This window comes from Mytilus californianus, unplaced genomic scaffold, assembly GCF_021869535.1.
Source record: "Mytilus californianus isolate M0D057914Y unplaced genomic scaffold, xbMytCali1.0.p SCAF_2, whole genome shotgun sequence".
NCBI classification, from domain to species: Eukaryota; Metazoa; Mollusca; class Bivalvia; order Mytilida; family Mytilidae; genus Mytilus; species Mytilus californianus.
The window spans coordinates 30,384,542-30,406,010 of NW_026262668.1; the positions used below are offsets into that span (position 1 = coordinate 30,384,542).

At 32.0% G+C, this 21,469-nt stretch overlaps 2 protein-coding genes across 2 annotated transcripts in view; one reads left to right on the forward strand and one right to left on the reverse strand.

Annotated features, from left to right (window-relative positions):
* LOC127728939 (uncharacterized) overlaps nucleotides 1-21,469 on the forward strand; it is a 667,964-nt gene that overhangs the window by 386,509 nt on the left and 259,986 nt on the right. The window lies entirely within an intron of this gene.
* Nucleotides 1-21,469, reverse strand: part of LOC127729666 (uncharacterized) — a 306,784-nt gene that overhangs the window by 130,014 nt on the left and 155,301 nt on the right. Inside the window, exons 15-16 of the mRNA XM_052237520.1 lie at nucleotides 6,613-6,743; nucleotides 2,590-3,789 (exon numbers count right to left, since the gene is read on the reverse strand). Coding sequence (XP_052093480.1) covers nucleotides 2,590-3,789; nucleotides 6,613-6,743 — 1,331 coding nt within the window. The remainder of the gene's footprint in view (nucleotides 1-2,589; nucleotides 3,790-6,612; nucleotides 6,744-21,469) is intronic.

Below are 21,469 nucleotides of genomic sequence, written 5' to 3' on the forward strand. Positions count from 1 at the left end.
TACTTTTACATTTTAGTTAACGGATCGATACAATGTATATTCATAACAAAACTGGTGATTACATAATATAAAAAAGAAGATGTGGTATGAGTGCCAATGAGACAACTCTCCATCCAAGTCACAATGTGTAAAACGTAAACAATTATAGGTCAAAGTACGGCCTTCAAGACGGAGCCTTGGCTCACACCGAACAGCAAGCTATAAAGGGCCCCCAAAATGACTAGTGTAAAACAATTCAAACATGATAACCAACGGTCTAATCTATATAAAAAACGAGAAACGAGAAACACGTATGAACCACACCAACAAACGAAAACCACTAAACAACAGGCTCCTGACTTAGGACAGGTGCATACAAATGCAGCGGGTTTTAACATGCGCCAACCTTCATCCTAACCTGAAACAGTAGTGTAACATTACAACATAAAAAACTATAAAATATCAATTGAAATGGCTAAACTCGATCAAAAAGAAATATAAACAAAAACAAGTAAACATACACTGAACAAATAAGTTTGATCTATGACACAACAATATAAATACAATATTAATGTCTACCAAATTATTACATTTACATTGTTTATAAAAATAGAGCAATGTACATAAACTGATTAAAAGTTATCTTTTTGAAGACATGCTTCACTGTTTATAGATATGGTGTAATCGCAATAATGTATTATGTTATGTGTGTTTGACGTTTGTGTTAATTTGATATATGAAAGCTACAATATATTATAACTGCAAGGAAAATTCAAAACAGAAAGTTCATTTAACGAGTGGCAAAATCTTATTCCTGACTTGGTACAGGCATTTCCTTATGTAGAAAACGGTGGATTAAATCTGATTTTAAAGCTTGCTTAACCTTTGACCTGTATGACAGTCGTATAAAATTACATTATATTGACAACAATGTGTGAGCAAAGCAAACAGACATAATAGGTAAATATGTCAAAAATTGGGTACAGCAGTCAACATTGTGTTATAATCTTAATCACTATAAAATCAAACAACTACGTCAACAAAAAAACCAAATTTGCATGTAGACACTCTATAGACAAAGCATATAAGCAAAAATGAAAGACAAGAATACAAAAAATGACCATAGCACAATAACACAATGCGGGATAAATAAATACCGAGACACGCCAAAAGGATATTACCAAAAATGGACTAAACAGTACAGGTTAAAAATATACAAAGACAAATAAAACGAACACTATAACAACTATAACACGTAATTAAGATGATAAACAACGTCAGTACCTAGAACATATATTTTAAGACTATCATGTATTATTTGTTAAGTTGAAACGGAATAATAAACTACAAGCAATCCAATACAACATTTTACATAGAATAGTCTCTCACAATTATCTGCTGAAAAATATCGATTTTCAGATACTAATGAATGCACCGGTTGTAAAGAGATAGAAACTATAGAGCATAATGTTTTGAATGCACGGAAATACAAAAAAAAAATTGAGAGAATTTTCTAATTCGTGGTATTTTGTTTTTGGAGTAAGATTATTTTTGAATAAAAACAATGTAATTTTTGGCGTTTTAATTTCTGAAAACTTAGTTTTAAATTATTGTTTTTAACAGGCAAAATATTACATTAACTGTGTAAAGATCACACAATTAGACAGCCTGTTAATATCAGTGCATGCTTTCCGGGGGAGGGGGTAGGGATTATGGAATTTATTTAATTTGTTTTGAATATTATTGTATATTTAATGAACTCCAAAGTATTCTCGGGATAGTATCATATATTGTATATTCGCATCGAAGACTTGTAAAGTTATTATATTTCGTAGTCCCATAATAACAATGTCATATATTTTATTCATTAATGTCTTGAAACAATGTATGTATGCACTGTAGTTTAAACACCAAAAAGATGAATAGTAAATTTATAAAAATTATTATGAAGGAATTAAGAAGGGTTATGAATAAAAGCAAAACGATCTCTAAAAATGTATTTTTCATAAATTTAAAGAGATTCACATAGTAGAATAATAAATATATATTGTCATAGTTTATGTTATATTTATTTTTATTATGTTCTGAGTATTTTCCAGGACACTCAGAAAGTATTTCGCAGGAATACTTCACTGGCATTTTCAATTGGACAGTAAAGTATAATTGTAAAAAGTAATCTGAAGAATACGGAATATATTTTTTGCTGTAAAAAAAAGGAAACTCGTTTCATAAGGCTTTAAAAGTTTGTTGTACTATTGTATAATGACCGACAATTTCATAAATACTATTTTGTTTATATTTGTTTAATATGTTTATTATTTTGAGATTACCCCTGTATTTTTCAAGTCTTATACTTACTGTATTCTTATTTGTACTCGGAATCGAGTTCGAGTCATACACTTATTCTAAATCTCTATTTATAACATATCTGAATGCAAGAAGATTCTGACTGATCTATACAAATAACCAATTTAACCTTCGAATTTTATAATTTGAAAGATAAATGTATGATATACATTGAAGATTTCAATATTTTTAATTCTGTTTTTGTGTGTCTGTCTTGTTGATATTATCCCCACATTGTCTATTTTTCCTTTAAATTTGTCTTACCTGAAACCAATTCCTACGTAGGTTTTCCAGTGTATGGCAACCGTGATGAGAGCAGTATTGTGTGCTTTTTGTCGAATCAGCATCACATGAAACAGTTTGAGTTTTTTCATTATACATTTCTTCAGAACATTTCAAATGAGCCGTACAGTTAATGTTTATCCTGTATCTTTGTTGAAGTAAATGGACAGTGTCTACCAGGTATTTCCTAATTTGACTATAGTTACCAACGCATGTCTGCTGCTCTTTAGGATGAAATTCCCACACTTGCATTGCAACACAATTCTGTGATAGACAAACACTAAACTTTGGCTGGTAACTCTCGGCGTCTAAGTTGAAAATACCCATACCTCGATAAAGTGACAGCTTTTTATTTTCTTCATACAAAGGATATTTTTTAACGAAAGTAACTAAAATGTGATTAAAAAATGCTGGTGGCAAAAAATTAAACTCAAGACAAAACCAAGAGCTTCTTGAACAAGTTTTGCTGGCTAATTTGAACATTTTTGAAATACTATCAAAGTTTGACACATTAATCATACAAGGTATGTAGTAATCTTCACTTCCCTCAATCGTGGTGGGTTTAACTATAATATCAAATTTTTCCATAATTTGTAAAGCAAACTTTGTGTGTTTATCCGAATTAAGTTTTGGTATTTTGTCGAACAATTTTTTTATCAACTTGTCGGACAAGAAACCCGTTGACTGTAGTGCTTCCCATTCAGTCATATTTACAAACTCCGATTGAAATTGTAACGGAGATACAAAGCATCTTAATACATCAACTAACCATTTTGGCTCTAATATAATGTAACTTCTAATATCATCAAAATATATCAAATTTCCAATTTCATGTTCATATTTAAGGAAGGATTTCAATTCAGCTTCCAAATCTGTGATTGGGAATGAACATTTTACAGCAAATTGCACAGCTTCTTCGTATGGAATGATAAAGTTTTCAACAGCAATTTGTCTTTCGATTTCTTTTTCTAGGACTATCCATCTAGTTGGTAAATCATCTCCCCATTTTGGTATATTACTTGCCACTTGGACAATTTGTTCTCGCAGTTCTTTGAATTCATTTTCGTATTTCGAGAAATGTTTATTTGACAGGAAGTATGTTTTGCGGATATGCTTACGCTTTGAATGACCTTTAAGTAGTTCATGGAGTTTATTCTTCTGTTTACGAAGCTTATCTTCATTCTACGAAAAAAATCGGATTCATTAATTTGGCGATTTCGATGACTCACTTTAAGTATGTGCAGTCCTTATATAAAACATCATTTATATTATCAGGATAGGACAGAACATTTTAGTGTTAGATTTGAAGCAATAACTCTTGGCAAACAAACTTAGAAGTCTGACAATCCTACAAGTCTTTTCGATCACAATACCGATAACACGGAACACAGTTTACTTAGTCCTTAAGGAATAAATAAGTGGAAACAATTAAAATAGCTAATTTACTAGTACACTGTTAATCAAATAAAGATCAATCCATCGAAATAGGCTTGTAATTATATATATATATTAGTTAAACACAAAGTGTTTTTATTGTCTTGAATTACATCACAGGAAAGTAACACCACCTTTGTCAGGGCTAATAGAAAACCTAACTAAAGGTTAAATGTCACACTTTCAGTCTCGTCACATTACCCAACACGTAAAGATAAAATAGATTAGATAAATATCTACATCATGAAATTATCATAATCAACATGGAATAACGGTTGTGAAAAAATTTCATTAATAACGTAGGAACATTAATGGTTAATAGCTGTCTGAATATCAGTCAAGGTAAACATATAAAGACACTGAAGAGCGATTTTCTTTTACAATAATATCAAAGTAAATATATGTTGATCTTATACATGTAGTTTCATTGCTGAATTTATATATACAAGTACAATCTTCAAGTCGCGTACTAAACAATTTCGAAAGGACTAATATCAGACAATTCAAATTTCATGCAAGTCCCAACAAGGTGTTCATTTTCTGTGTAAATTAAAAAAGTAAATAACTAGCTATCACAATTCAGATACTTTCAAGATATTAATACTGACAGATATGAAAGTACTTGATCGCAGATGCGTATAAAAATTATTCTTTCCCGCTGTTTAATAAACTATTTTCATAAGATATTAGTTTGTGGCATAAAACCCTTAACGAATATATATGTAAAATATAAAGGGTACTATGTAATCGACACAAGTCATTTTATAGTACACGTATATATATACAACTCGTCATCAGCCCAACAATGTTAGATCTGTAAATTTGCTTTCGCAAATTTTTTGTTTTTCCCTCGCCGGGTTTCGAACTCATGCTACTGAGATATCGTGACACCAAATCGCCTGCGCTGTATCCGACGCGCAAGACCACACGACCACCTATATAAAAGCAAATATAAAGCTTTCGGTGGCCGGGTGTTACCTTTCCTCGTCAGTTTTAATCTAGCGTCGTAATACAGTACATGATATATCAGGCATGAAGATGGAATTGTTACAGATCAGCTGAAATATCTATCATGTACTGTATTACAACGCTAGATTAAAACTGACGAGGAAAGGAAACACCTACAAATTAATGTAAGATGCAGTCACAGAAATAATTATATTATAAGTACGTCTGAACCAGTGACGACTCTACAACAGATTTTATCCATCGGATCACCAGTGATGGTTATATATACAAGTCTTAATTCAAAACAACGTTCAAACCTATGATTGCGTTGGATAAAAACCGCAATTTTTATACGTGTGCATGCAAAAAAAATTTCTTGGTAGAGGGGTCTAAATACAGCACAAACAACATTTTCCAAAAGACCAAAAAAGTGAAAACGTATATTTAAACAAAACGCATTTGACTATTTGTGCTGTATTTAGATCCCTCTACCAAGAAATTTGTTTTGCATGCACACGTATAAAAAGTGCGGTTTTTATCCAACGCAATCATAGGTTTTAACGTTGTTTTCAATTTAGACTTATTTACATTTTCGTTTGGGCTTGTAATATATTTGCCTTCGGGTTTATATGATCCGTTCATCCTAACATCACTGAAGAGACATTAATTGTTGATCTGTTTGGTATTAAATTAATAATAAAGATCCATTTTGTTACATCTTGTGATACGTTTATTTGGCAATCGCCAATGGCAGACAGCAGGGTTAAAGAACATCCGTTGTTCGACCTGTTAGTCAAATACGTTTTGTTTAAATATACTTTTTCACTTTTTTAGTCTTTTGGAAAATGTTGTGTGTGTTGTATTTAGACCCCTCTACAAAGAAATTTGTTTTGCATGCACACGTATATACAAATTGCAGTTTTTATCCAACGCATTCATAGGTTTGAACGTTGTTTTCAATTTAGACTTATTTGGTTTTTTTTCATTTGGGCTTGTATTATATTTGCCTTCGGGTTTATATGATCCGTTCATCCTATTTCGACTCTTTAGAGTCTATCCTCAATTGAGGTAAATTATATGACCTTCCAAATACCGTTTCGATTCCTATCATCACTGAAGAGACATTAATTGTCGAAATCCGGATATGATATACCAATTTTTGCACCTCGTGTTTGCGGTATACCATCTTTTCCGCAAGTGTATTGTTTTCTGTTTGGTATTAAATTAATAATAAAGATCCATTTTGTTACATCTTGTGATACGTTTATTTGGCAATCGCCAATGCAGTCAGCAGGGTTAAAGAACATCCGTTGTTCGACCTGTTAGTCAAATGCGTTTTGTTTAAATATACTTTTTCACTTTGTTGGTCTTTTGGAAAATGTTGTGTGTGTTGTATTTAGACCCCTTTACCAAGAAATTTGTTTTGCATGCACCCGTATACAAATTGCGGTTTTTTATCAAACGCAAATCAGGTTTGAACGTTGTTTTCAATTTAGACTTATTTATAAATATATATATATATATATATATATATATATCCAACAGTAAATACAATAAAATATATTGTTTTGCTAACCAAACATCAATTTGACTTCAGAAAGAAAAGTAAGTAAGATGCATTACCTGTATTTCGTCGACCCCAGTACCAATTATTATTACAGGTGGGTTCAGAAAATCGATCTGGGTTATTGAGGCTATATTGTCATCTTTGATAGCATGACAGTGAATGTTATCCAACCAAAAGTCAATATATGCTGTAATTAAAAGATAAAAAAATATCATATATTGACTACTTTTTACACAGTATTCATTTACTGTACTGTACTTGCCTTTCTTATTGTTGGGTTTAGTCAGAATTCTATCAATATGTACTGTATGCGCTAAAATCAGATTCATACGTGTATTTCTTTTTTTTTTTATTTGTTTTATTTTGTTAGGCCATCATCACTTAAATGAAGACACACACAATTGAAAAGCACATTAAACCTGAAATGTAAATATGATCCTTGTTCACCCACAGTTACCAAAGTGATAAGTCTTGAAAAAAAAAATTGTTGATTCTCAATTCTCTACAAATATATGGGAACAGCAAGGAGTTGCACAAAATTAACTGCTATGGAAGGGCATACTGTGAATTATTTAATCAAAATATCTTTTGCATTTTTTTGTGGTTATTTTTCATAGTCTGTTGACTTTCTTTTTTTTCTGACTTAAATCTAATTTTATCATATAAAAGAGAAAATAGCATCATTATTTTGAGTTTTCAATACCTGTATTGTTACACGTTGTTCCTAAATGTGGAAAACCTTACTAGCGTAATTGTTACTTCCATAAATTATCATAATACATGTTTCTTTATAAAGTAATTAATCTAATATATCGCCTAGTTCCATAAAGTTTACCGTACATTGTAACATGGTGTATCTCAATACGTCTTTTCCCTTTTCTTTATAAACAAAATGCTTGTCACCTATTGATTGATAGCTACAGGTTTACTTTTGCCAAAATATATATGTTAGATATGCATTCATTTGTTTTTAAACATGCAAAATATAGTGGATGTCTCAAATGCATTACCCTACCACACAAAAGAATTGAAGTAACCCCCCCCCCCCCATCCCCCCCCATCCCCCCCCCCCCCCCGTGAGTCTGTACTATGGTGACTTAAAATTTTTAACAGGTAAACAAAAATGATTGAAACAAGATTGGGTGGTCTGGCTATGCCACAGATACACAGAAAGAACAATGTTGGCCAGATTGTATGCGTGGAGTGTTGGAATTCGTCAGGTCACAAAACATTTGTACCAGCCTTTGACAAATCATAATTTATTATTATCATACTATGTTATCAAAGATCATTACATCTCGTCCTTATTTTTAAATGTAAATTTGAAATCAATATTTTTTATTATCAGTTGTGTATAATGCCTTTTCAATGTATAGGCTCAATAATGTTTCTCTGAAACAAAGTCAAAATATCTCAGGAAAAGCAACAAAAAAAAACAGGATAAAGCATACAAAACTGCTCAGCTTCTGGAACCATGTAGAAGCTGCAACTTGCTTATGTTATTAAAATAGTTTTTCTACCGATGACAGGTGTGCTGTTCTTCATTCCAACATTGAAATTCCAAAAAGTAATATCACTTTTGTCGTAACTCATAAAGCAAGACTTAGTGGAAATTCCTTTATTTTATTGAAATTGATTCACTGATAAATAAATGGGAAATTTTGCTACCTATGACTGGGGTGTTGTATATAATTTTACCGTTTAAATAAAAAAAAAGTAGTAGTACTTTTCTACTTTTACCCCCAAAAAAAAACAAGTGGAAATTTCATTATTTTATCGACATTGATTAACCGGAAAGGAATATGAATATTTTTTCTACCTTTGACAGGTGTGTCCTCAATAAGTTTTCTATCTTTTACACGTGTGTCCTACATAATGTTTCCTCTAAACTACCAAAGAAATGACAAATTGTTGTCTGAACTCAAAATAAAGCAACAAAGATAAAATTCCCTTATTTAAAAAAAAAAAAATGATCGGCTTAAGAAACAAAATTCTGCCTATTATTATTACAGGTGTATTCCTTATTATATTATCTCGAATGTCCTAAACAAAACAGTTACATTTTTATTATAAATCATACTGCTAGCTAAATTAAATTCCCTTGTTTTTTTTTAATTAATAAACCGGTAAAGAAAATAAAATGTGCTACCTCTATCTCGTATGTTGTATATAATTTTATAATAAATGATCTAAATTAAAAGAAATATTGTTTTTATCCCAAATCATGAACAGTAAGAAAGCTGCACATTCTTGTTTGAATATCTAATTTTCTAAACACTGTAACATCTGAAAATATTTCTACGAAATATCAAGAAATATAATTCCTTAGAATCATGCATAGTAAACTGAGTTTACCTCTTTTTCATTAATATATTTGACCTAGGAAACAAAAAGGTCTTGAGGGATTACAAAATATGCTATTCTACATATCTGAATTTATTAGAAATTGAAAAATATGAAAAAGATTAACTATAAGATAATTCCTTTTCAATGCGAACGACGACGACAATTATTGTTAACAGAAGTGCATCTTCTGTTTATATTCGGTTTTACAATTTGCATTTTTATTGAAAATTATGCTTAGGCCAAAATAATTTGATTATTATAAAATGTAAATGTAAAATGTTTTATAAATCTGAGCACAAATACAACATGCATGTATGCTGATTAAATTTGTTTTAAGTTTCAAGTTGAATGTTGTAAGCACCCATTCTGAGAGTTCTAGAGTTATATCATGTTATGGACTGTTAGTACCGAGGGTATCACAAGCCCAGTAGCCTGTACTTCAGTACTTGCATGAAAATACGGATTTTGTGTTATTAAAATTTGCTGTTACAAAATTTTAGAAATAATTTTTTTATCTAGGAATATATCTCCCTCATGCAAAGCTCTTATTCCTTGCCTGACTTTGGCTATATTTTTTTTGTCATTTTTGGTTTATAAACTCTTCTTTTTTTTTAATGAGCTTTGGATTTCAAATATTTTTGCCTCGAGCATCACTGATCAGACATTTATTGTTGAAATGCGCATCTTGTGCAGAAAAATTGATACCGTTAATGTTATTAAAAAACACTTCATAGAAAACTTAAGACTGAGCAACATGAACACCACGGAAAAACTGGTGGTAATCTCAACTGATCTAGAAGAGGTGCAACCGTCATGTTGCTTATGGTAAGAAAACATTCTGTGATAAATTCTGTTCGTTGATGTCACAATCGAGGAAAAGTGGTCGGAATTGTGGGTAAGACAAAAGAAACCTATCAATTGTCACCAGATATTACCTTACGGTCAACCAACTCGTGATGGCGTCCGAATTATTGCTCTGAAAGGACAAAGTTTTATCCATTTTTGTGTGTTTGACGGAAATTTGTTAGTTAACAAATAGAAACTTTAGATTACAAAATATGATCAGCAAAACATGATCTACAAACTAGCCATATGTCTAAATTTTGCTTACTATCCTAGAAATTGTAACGAATAGACAGAAACTATGTCAATCAGACTGATCAGCAAGACAACATTTCTTTTTTACACAAACATTTGTGTTGCATTCTCTTAATTTAATACAAAAATAAAAGGTTATGAATAACTGTTCCTTGGAGTCTCCATTGTCGATAGAGAGAAATTCTAAATAAGAAATAAGATAGATCTATGAGTGTGTCAGTATGAAAGAAATCGATAAGTGACTCCTGTTATTGCCTTTCAAAGTCACTTTCTACTATTTTTCTGTTGTTGGCTATTATTTGTTGAGAAGTATGATAAATAGATAGAAACTTTGAACAATTTCAATGATAAACAAAATACAGTTTAACCAGAGGCTCTAAAGAGCCTGTGTCGCTCACCTTGGTCTATGTGCATATTCAACAAAGGTCACTCTCCAACATTAAAGACGAGAATAGAATTTTAGTTCTTGTCTTGCTGGTCATTTTTGCATAATTAAGTTTCTATCTATATCTATTATAATTTTTAAAATATAAGGCAAAAACGCCAAAAAATGGTAAAAACCGTCATCAAAGGGCAATAACTCTAATAAAGAGTCGACTGACGATTTCGACCTTGCAGACTTATTTGTAGAAATTGTCTTGCTGATCATTTTTGCAATTTAAAGTTTCTCTCTATCTATTATAGTTTTTAAAATAAGTGGGAAAAAATGAAAAAAAGGTAAAATTTGTCATTTTAGGGCAATAACTCCTATAAGAAGTCGTCTGACAATTTTGACGTATATAGACAATTGGTAGCGCTCAACATTTTGAACATTTCTGCCCTTGTCATATTTTCTCTATTTATAACGGTTTTCAAAATAGTAGACAATTCTTGTATTTTACCCCTATGTTCTATTTTTAGCCATGGCGGCCATGTTGGTTGACAAGCGGGGTCTTCGGACACATATTTTAAACTAGATACCCCAATAGTTATTGTGGCCAAGTTTGGTTAAATATGGCCCTGTAGTTTCAGAGAAGAAGATTTTTGTAAAAATTAACGGACGACGACGACGGACGACGGACGACGGTCACCAAGTGATGAGAAAAGCTCACTTGGCCCATTAGGCCAGGTGAGCTAAAAATAGTTGAGAATAACTGTATGTATGGATGGACTTGCAAAAGGAGTCCCAGACTGTACATGAAATATTTGAACCAACTATAGCGTTTTGAGCGTTTTCTACGAATAACATGAAATTATAATAGATGGATAAGAACTGTAAACAGACATCAAAAAGAATATAAAGTGATAGACATCATTAATTGGATAGATATTGGGGTTATTGTCCCTGGGTGGGTTGAATTGACTATGATTAAAGGTGATCGAGGTAGATGAAAATAAAACCAAGTGTTGGAATACTAGCTGCCAGTGTGGCTAAAAATGTGCATGTTGTATATTTTGAAAAGCGAGTGATACAGTCTCTTGGGGGCCTCAATTTAGATGGTTATGCTTCACTTGCTTCATCAAATCGCATGCATATTTCACAACTTGTACTGTTTGCTAGAATACGTTCAAATACAGCTTAGTTTAATTATCGTTATCTTGTATTAACACATAGGTTGCCTTCAAAGTGTAACAGATACCACAGACTTTTGAATGCTTTCAAAAAATTGTACAGTCACTATCAACTTTATGCTTTATCAGTTTGTATAATGTTACTAATAAAAACAAATAACATTAAACGGAATTTTCCATGCTAATTTTGTCCGTCGTCGTCGTCCGTCCGGTGTAAACTATTTCAAACATCTTCTCTAAAACTACTGAACCAATTCCAACTAAACTTAAGCTGAATGATCCTTAGGGTATCTAGAATAAAGTATGTGTTTTATTTTCTGTTTCGTCAAAAAACCTGGCCCACATGGCTAAAAATAGAACATTGGGGTAAAATGCAGTTTTTGATTTATATCTAAAAAACCAAAGCATTTAGAGCAAATCTGACGTGGAGTAAAAATGTTCATTAGGTCAAGTTCTATCAGCCCTGAAATTTTCAGATGAATCTAACAACCCATTGTTGGGTTGCTGCCACTAAATTGGTAATCATAAGGAAATTTTGCAGTTTTTTGTTATCAACTTGAATATTATTATAGATAAAGATAAACTGTAAACAGCAAAAATGTTCAGCAAAGTAAGATCTACAAATAAGTTTTTATAAGACCAAAATTGTCAATTGACCCCTTAAGGAGTTATTGTCCTTTAAAGACAATTTTTCACAATTTGTTCATCTAATCTAGTTTGCTAACTTTAAAAAATCTTCTCCTTTGAAACTGCTGAATCAATTTCAGCCAAATTGGGCTGAATGAGTTTCAGAGTATCTTGTATAAATGTTGTATTTTATTTCCTTGTACGTCAAGAAACATAGCCACTATGGCTAAAATGGAACATAGGGGTAAAATGCATTTTTTTTGCTTTTGAAGAAAATATGACAGATACAAAGAACATTTAAATGGCATTTTTAAGCCACTCATTAATAAATATTGAAAAGCAAAAATAATCATTGATGAAAGATTTAAGCAAAAAATTACAGGTGAGCGATTCAGGCTCTTGAGAGCCTCTTGTTTTTTTTAATGTAGTAATTTAGACTGTAACTTAAGGAGTTATTGCCCTTTAAGGACAATTTTACACAATTTGTTTATCATGTGTTCTAACTTTTAAAAATCTTCTCCTCTGAAACAACTGAACCAAATTAAACCAAACTTAAGCTGAAAGATTCTTAGGTTATCTAGAATAAAGTTTGTTTTTTTATTTTCTGTTTCCTCAGAAAACATGGCCCCCATGGCTAAAAATAGAACATAGGGTAAAATGCAGTTTTTGACTTATATCTCAAAAACTAAAGCATTTAGAGCAAATCAGACAACAAGTTAAAGTATTCATTAGGTCAAGGTCTACCTGTTCTGAAATTATTAGCCAAATCAGGTATCTGATTTTTAGGCTATTGCCCCTGAATTGATGATTTTAAGGAAATTTTGCAGTTTTCGGTTATTATCTTGAATATTATTATAGATAAAGATAAACTGTAAACAGCAAAGTAAGATATACAAATAAGTTTTATATTGATCAAAATTGTCAATTGACCCTCGAAGGAGTTATTGCCCTTTATAGACAATTTTTCACAATTTGTTCATCTAGTTTGCTTACTTTAAAACTGCTGAATTAATTTCAGCCAAACTTGGGCTGAATCAGTTTCAGAGTATCTAGTATAAATTTGGTATTTAATTTCCTTGTACGTCAAGACATTGCCTCTATGGTTAAAATGGAACATAGTGGTAAAATGCATTTTTCCTCTTGTTCATTTGTCTTGAGCTGCAACATTAAACCTTTAACTGTCTTAGCAGCAACTTTTTCTGTAGTCGTAAGCACATTTAGCATGTGTTTTAAAACAAATATTGCTGTTTTATTTACTGATTCAAGTTAGTCGTCGTTCTGTCGTTAGCTGAACTCTGTAGGCCTTCATTGTGTGTTTTATTTTGAAGACATATCTTTTAAAGAGTCAAATGATATATATATAAGAGCACATAGTACAGGTTTGACCCGACAACAAATTGGTAGCTATATTAGGTCATGCAATATGGACTGTGTGTTTTTGTTGCTGTTTGTACGTGTCACTTTGCGAGAAGTCGGATGTTGGTGGTTGATGTGAATGTGGTCGTGTTAATTTCCAATATATTTAGTTATTCTGAAAATACTTTCTATATGCATACCTTGGGTAACGTGGGTACATAAAAATGTAATTGCTATTATATAATTAGTCCCACTTTTACACGTAATTCAAAATAATGTATGATTGTGCATATTTTAATTTAAACTAATTGAAAGTATTATTATATTACATTAGTCTTTTGCATGGTTTTGCCAAGTATTACAAATTACTTTTCAATTACTTGCAATTACGTTGGAGTGTTTGTTACATTTAAACAATTCTTTATTCTCAAATGCACTAACTCTTGCAAAATGTCTCGTTTTTGTTTTATTAAGTATGGACTTGTTTATACTTTGATTCTAAATATTAATTTATAGAAGAGAATATAAACTTATGTATAGTTATAACCATTTTCGTGAAATTCATTAATCATTTATTAATTCCTTCATTTTTGAAACAAAAGTAAAAGTTTCAAAACAATACAAATTTATAGACGTTTAGTCCTTAAATATTTTATGCTATTCATACATAAACGGTAATCTTACCCCCAGGATATGTTAAAATATTTATGATAACTATTGGTCACAGTCGAAGTTATTTTTTTTTTATAAACACGTGTTTGTGTTTATAGACGGATTTATTCAATTATCGCCCTTTGATAAGATAACTGGCGCTTGCGCGTCACGATAGCAGTCCGCCATTGCAATAGTGAATGACATTGTAAACAGCGTAAATAGTTGGATCATTACCTGTAATATGAGGCAGGCGAACCTGTGAAAGGGGACGAAGTCTGTATACATTATTTTTTTAATAGTCGAGTATATTTTAAATTCAAAATCGGAAGAGAAACGGAAATACGGAAACGTTTCCGACGTTGGTCCTGTTGTTAGGGATTTTAATTGTGACGTCATTTTCAATGTAAAGAAAGAAACGCTATCATCAGGTAACGTTTTTTTTTTCATATCAAAGAATTATAAAAAAAAACAACAAATATACGGGAAACAATATGATGCTCCTTCCAATATTTTACAAGTCTCGTGACAAACGAGACCGGAAGAAAGAAAGAGATTTCTTCGCAGATGCGTGAAAATAAAAAAGTCTGAAAATAAAAAGTTAACGATTTTGAGTTCATTAGTAGATTGTTTTTTTTAATTTTTTTTTTTATTGATTTTTCTACTGTAATTGGGGACCTCGTCCCCATATTATGTCTACTCAGATGAAAAGATCAATGCCCTCAGAATCAAATAACGTAACGGAGTGTATTGATGACATGAGAAAGTGGCCAAACATCATGTACGAGGACATTTTTAATTATTTGATATCGTCAAAAGCCGTGCACGGAGCAGAAATGAAAAACTTCAAAAGTCTCCAAAGCTACAACTATTTTCAGAGCGGTAATGTTGACAAAGTTTTGCATAACATTCTCTCGGATGGCAGAATGTATTTGAAAGCAAACGTTCGTGCTTCCCAGACTGTAAGTAGGGTGAACTAAGCCTATGTAATTTGCTCTACATGCTCTATGGACGGAACTGTTGAACAAGGATTGTGTACTTGTATCGCAGCCAAGGGCTATCCTGTAGTCATGTAGGTGCAGTGCTTTGGAAGGTTGAGCATGCAGTCAGGAATAACATGACTGGTGCTAGCTGTACCGATGACAATGCAATGTGGAACAGAGGTACTAAGAGAAACATTGAGCCAAGGCCTTTATCAAACATAGTGTTCAAAAAACCAAAACAGGGTGAAAATTTACTAGATGATTACAATGTTAATGCTCCAGGTGTTCGTGACACACCGATGTATTGTTCTTCCCAAGAACTTAGAACAGCTTTAGAACAGTCTACCTTTCTCCCCTTGTTCGAAATAAAAGGAACAACGATAAATAAACGTTTCGTCAGCAAACAAGCCGTTAAGGAGAACATTCCTAAAGACCATGGTGAGCATGATTCATTAACTTATTGTCAAAGGTGCTAATCCTTTTATTCAAAATATCTAGCTGTTGACTTGGCCCGTACAATAAAATTACAAAATGACACTACTAACCAGAGCAAGAGTGTTCTATGGAAAGACGCCAGAAAAAATCGAATCACTGCAAGCAGCGCAATCAAAGTTCCGATTAAGGAAACTACAGACTGCACTAACTTTATTCGTGAACATCTTCATCCAAAGTTTGTAGGTAATAAATTTATAAAGCACGGACAAGAAAGTGAAATAGCAGCTAAGGAATATTTATTGTCAAATGGATACCATGTCGTGGAAAAGGGAACTTGTGTATCACCAGAGGAGAACTGGCTATCTGCAAGTCCGGATGGCATTTTAAATGATGACACATTGCTGGAAATTAAAAGTCCTGTACCTTCTGTCAAGTGGACAACATTGAATGAACTATTCACAGGTCAAAAATATGATGTTCATATGAATAACAATGGTATTTTAGTTCTTAAAGTGAAAGGGAATCGAGGAATTTTTATGCAAATTCAGTAAACTATGTTTTGCACTAGACTAAGAAAATGTAAACTTTTAATCTGGCTAAATCCTAACGAATTTCAGTTCATTGATGTACCATATGATGAACAATATGTTTGTGAGCATGTTGCTAGATTGCGTACATTTCATTTCAAGAAAATGACGAATATAATTGTTGACGAAATTGAAGATGATAGATTAGTTTTCAGTAAAGCTTTTAAAAAAAATATGTGATTGTGATATCATACATATTTCATTAGGATTTAAATATTTTAAGTCATTTAGTATTTTCATTATGTTTACTAATCAAGTAGAACAAAATACCAAGTTTTTTTCTTCATTTTGCTTGAATTATATATACTAGTATATATAAATGTACATGTATAATGTAGATACAACATTCAGATTTATTTACATACATGTGTATGATTGTTTCTTATTTCAATGAAAAGATCTGCTTATATTGAAAGTCCTCAGAATAAAAAACTATATGTACCCCATTAAAGTGTTCTTGTTGCTAATCAGGAAAATCATTTAAGGGCGCTACCATATAGGCAGGACAGGAGTTCTGAATAAAAAAGAAGGCAGTATGAGACACTTTGCAAAAGAAAAAGGCAGGATGAGACACTTTGCAAAAGAAAAAGGCAGGATGACAGTTCAGGTAAAAAAAAAGTCAGGATAAACCAAAAAAAAAAAGGCAGGACCAAATAGAGTGAAAAATAAAAAGGCAGACAAAAAAGTATCACCAAAGACAACAAAGTTCAAATTTTACTTTTATTAAGTACTGAACACAAAACAAAGAACACTAAGCAAAATAAAAAGAAACAAAAATAATTCTTAGGCTAAAAAATCCCAAATTATAAAACATAACATCAATAACTAAGAATGTCAATAGTGTTACTAAATAGTGTCATTGGCGTTACCAGCATACACCAGTTTGTGAAAACTTGGTATAGGTCATACATTATATTGTTAAAACATTGTTAAATAAGTATTATATTTCATAAATGATATGATGTTTCGGTTGTTAAACATGAACAAAACACAAAAAAAAAATGCTGATTTTCATAATATATTCAGTGGTGTTACTAAACTGGTCAATGGTGTTACTTTATTAAAGTGGTCCCACCACTGACAGTAACACCAATGACGTACATGTGTATTTTTAGATTTAGTTGCAAAATAAGTGCTCCATTCCCCTATTTTATATATTGCTCCTGGTGCATGTTTCTACAATCAATATCTTTTCATAAATCAAAGTTTAGGATTTCTTTCGGAAAAGGATTTTTATAGGGGTACACCATGGACACTAATTTCATTTACGATACAGCTTTTACTTACTTTGAAGATTTTTTCGCTAATTTCCAAGATAGATTTTTTTTGTCGTCTGCATTACATGCTAACAGGTAACATTGCTAGGGGAGAAACTATTGTAAATGCTGAAATCTTGAGAAAGATAACTCTTTCCCAACCAATTTGTCTTTTGGTTACACCAGTGACTTAAAAAAATGAGAGTCTTCTTTTTGTTGAAAATTTTTATTACAAAACCAACATACACTTTCCAAATCATTAAAACATGTTTGTATATATCAAAATGCAATAAATAGTGATAAATCCTAAAAACAAATAATATGAATAATAGTCCTATTTCAGGTCTGAAAGGTACTATAGAAAAAAATAACAGTTAATTCTGGCTATATCCAAGGGTTTCAGAAAACACTAAGGAAGTTGTTATAACATTTCATACTGTAAACTGTATATAGTGTATCACAAAACATTCATATCTAACATATACAAGTGTTATTTGGATATATTTTCATGTCTGTGACTTGAAAAGACCAAATAACATATATTTGCATGTTTTTTTTTATAATGACCCATATACGTACATGTAGAATAGTGAACTCGAACTGTGTTGTCATTTGTAGTACATGTATATGAAGTGCAGTATCGAGAAATTCTAAAACAAAATACAAAGAGAAAGACAAATATATCTATACACAAAAAACAAAACAATTAATTGGACGAAGTCATATTTACTGGAAAATTACATACGGTACAACATTGGTTTTAATATTATTAAATCAATGTCCTCCTCTGCACATGCATCTCTAATGAGATCAGATTTTAAATTCACAAGTGCAGCACAAACAATAAGAATGTCGTCAAAAAGTTTAAGTGAAGACACAGGTACTGTACCACTCAACATTTTAAACACTTTCAGTCGCCTGATTGCTCTTTCTACATGAATTCTAACACGTGCAATCCTTAGTGTAGAAGAGACGTCCTCAGCACTCAATTGTGGCTTACCCTTAGTTAAGGACGGAATATTAAGTTTAACCCTTCGGGGGAAAAGTAAATCTTCTATTGTATAGCCTCTGTCGGCCATTATTTCATCACCAGAAAACAGGTAATTAAGGAAACCACTTTTCTCAACAATAAATTTGTCACTTGCACGTCCACCAAACGCTTTTGATATTAACATAATGTGTCCAGGAGGAGATATCCCTACCATGTACCTAGCAGTATTGTTCGATTTACAGTTGCTATATGTCTCGCCCCGACTTTTCAAATTAGTAGGTCTTCGGATAAAGGTCTCAGCACAATCTATTATGCACGTTGTTCGAGGGTAGTTTTCTCTGAAAGATTCTGGACAGCAGTTTCTGAATGTTTCCCTTGGAAGCCAAATTATAAGAGCTTGCAACTTATCTGCCAACAATGGAATCCAAGAGTTGAACATTTTGCATGCTAGGCTATCAGAAATTCCAAACCTTCGACCTAGATCTTAAAATATCAAGTTAAGTTTTTACCTCATTAAAACTAACATAATTTGATCGGCAATATCAAGCTGAAAGCTGAAAGTGTTAAACTGGGAATGCACTCGACCAAAGTGAAAAATTACTTTCTTAGTCACACCAGTATAAAGTAAAGAGTCACTATCAGTCACAATATGTCGGGTAGCTGACATTGTACCCACATCTAATTTTATTTGCAATTCCTTTTCCTGAGTTAATGTAAGGTTTGTTTGAGCAAATGTATCCTGTAAGTCAATCCATGCGTGTGCATATGAATGGTCGTTGTGGAGTAAAAAGTCAATTTCTTCATATTGGGTTGACGCACATGTAGTTGTTGAGTTGACAACGTTAAAACTACAGACGGCTTCAGGTAAAACTTAATCGGTTACTTCAAGACATTAATAAAGTTCTTCAAAATCTGAATTGTCATCATCACAGTCAATCAATTTACGTTTTTTAACGTCTGATTCATGTTTGTGAATTTTGCGCCGGCCAGGTGTAACCTTCGTTTCATAACCCATTTTAAGCTTTGGAAATGGATTTCTTTCCGTCGCCAATCCATCTAGAAAATGTTCCGAGCAAACGAAAACTGTTTTCTATTGATTGCCTTCGTCCATTCTGCTCTAATTGGACCATCCGACGGCATAAGATGAAATTTATATGGAATTAAACAGTCTTTGTGAAATTGTCCGTGTATTTCACACATTGGTTCTTTCCATAAATTTAATTTTCGACGGTTATTAGAGCACCCATTGACTGCACAAGAACTTCCACCACCTTTTTTATATATTTTTTCCCACTATCCATTAATTAATTAAAGAAAAAACGGATAAAATAAAAATGTAAACAAAAGATCGATATTGTTGTTATGAATGCACGTGCGTTATCTTTCACTACTGTTATAGCTGACGTACCACGTGACGGATTAATGGCAGCGCACATGTTTTTGAGGTCAGATCTTGATAAATGTGTCTATACTAGGCACATTTTTTGTGTGTTTATGTCTGTTATGATTGGATTGTATATTCCCGCAATGCGGCTTTTACGGGTATATACAGCTCATTAGATTCGTGAAAAGCATAATTAAGTATTACTTAAGTGGTTTGTTGAAGCATTTGAAGTTATTCGAAGTTTGCCTATAGTTTATGTAGCAGCAGTTCGTTAATATGGTTAGCCATCCATCCACCTTTGTTTGAGTGTATTATTGTTAATGAGGGTATATTACTTTATCTTACCTCTTATACATTTCTAGGAATATAATTGGTTGAAAGCAACCGCGTGGAGACCGTATATATTTCATATGGGGTTAGTAGGCGTGGTTTATTTCAATATAGGGTTAGTAGTAGTGTTACATCCCTTTGAAAAACAACACGGTGTTGAGGAAAAATCTGAAAGGTTTCAACAGACGAAGAAATTGATGAACGATTGAACCAAATTCATACAACACATTTAAAGCAAACAAGTTGTTATTGTTGGCATTTGTTCTTGTATAGACCAATGGAAGTAGGTTCTTAACACTAAGTTTTGAAGACTTGATCACATTGATAGGCCACTGGTCTGAATACCACATGTTAAGATAGTCGGAAAGATAAATTCGTTACATAGTGTTGTATGTATGGATGTATAACAAAATCACAGTCTGTTCTAGAAATACGTCACTGGTATCCATCATTTCATTTTATCTAAGAGATTCTATGGTTATTTCAGACATTTATACTCCTGTTACCTCTTTGATACAGCTTTGAAAATATATTGACTTTCTGTTTTACGAAAACGCATTCAAGTTCGAGTTGACCTCATTTATATGTTTGATTAAGTGATGTTGTCAATACATAAACTTTGTCATAGCTTTTTAAATAATATTTTAAGATTTTTACACAACTTCAGGAAATGCCAAATGTAATTGTTGAGTCATGTAATAAACAATTGTGTGTTATTTATTAGTTCTCCTACAGCAGAATTGAACAAGACTTCAAAGAGTTTGCACGTCATCCCTCCGCCCGTATGTCAGTACGTGCGTACTTCAATCTATTAATTAGATATCAAATAAAGGTTTAATAATATAAAATTACGGAGTAAGTTCTAGTTTTGTTTCCGACTAAGCGGTTTTGTTTTAGAAGTCATTGCCCTTGAACATAAAAGAATTGTTGGAAAATTACTGTTTTCTGCACTTTTATTTGTAACTACTGAATCAGTTTAAGATGTTCTTGGTATTATTATATACACAGTGTGCTAGTGTGTAATACGATATATATGGCGTCAGTAAATTCCATATGGGGTTCGAGCTTCGCTCTTCGCTCTAACCCCAAATGGAAATTACTGACCCCATATATATCGTATTAGGTCACTAGCAAACTATGTTACTAATAATATTAAATCATAATACTGTGTATTTTTCCTCTTTTGTAGATATATTTTCATTGTGTATATACTTTATATGCTTGGATTGCTTGTGCATGCCTGAGTTTATAGTAAAGTGACATTAGTTCGAAGCATATTTATTGTAACAAATATTAAAGGCTGCTACACCTGTATGCA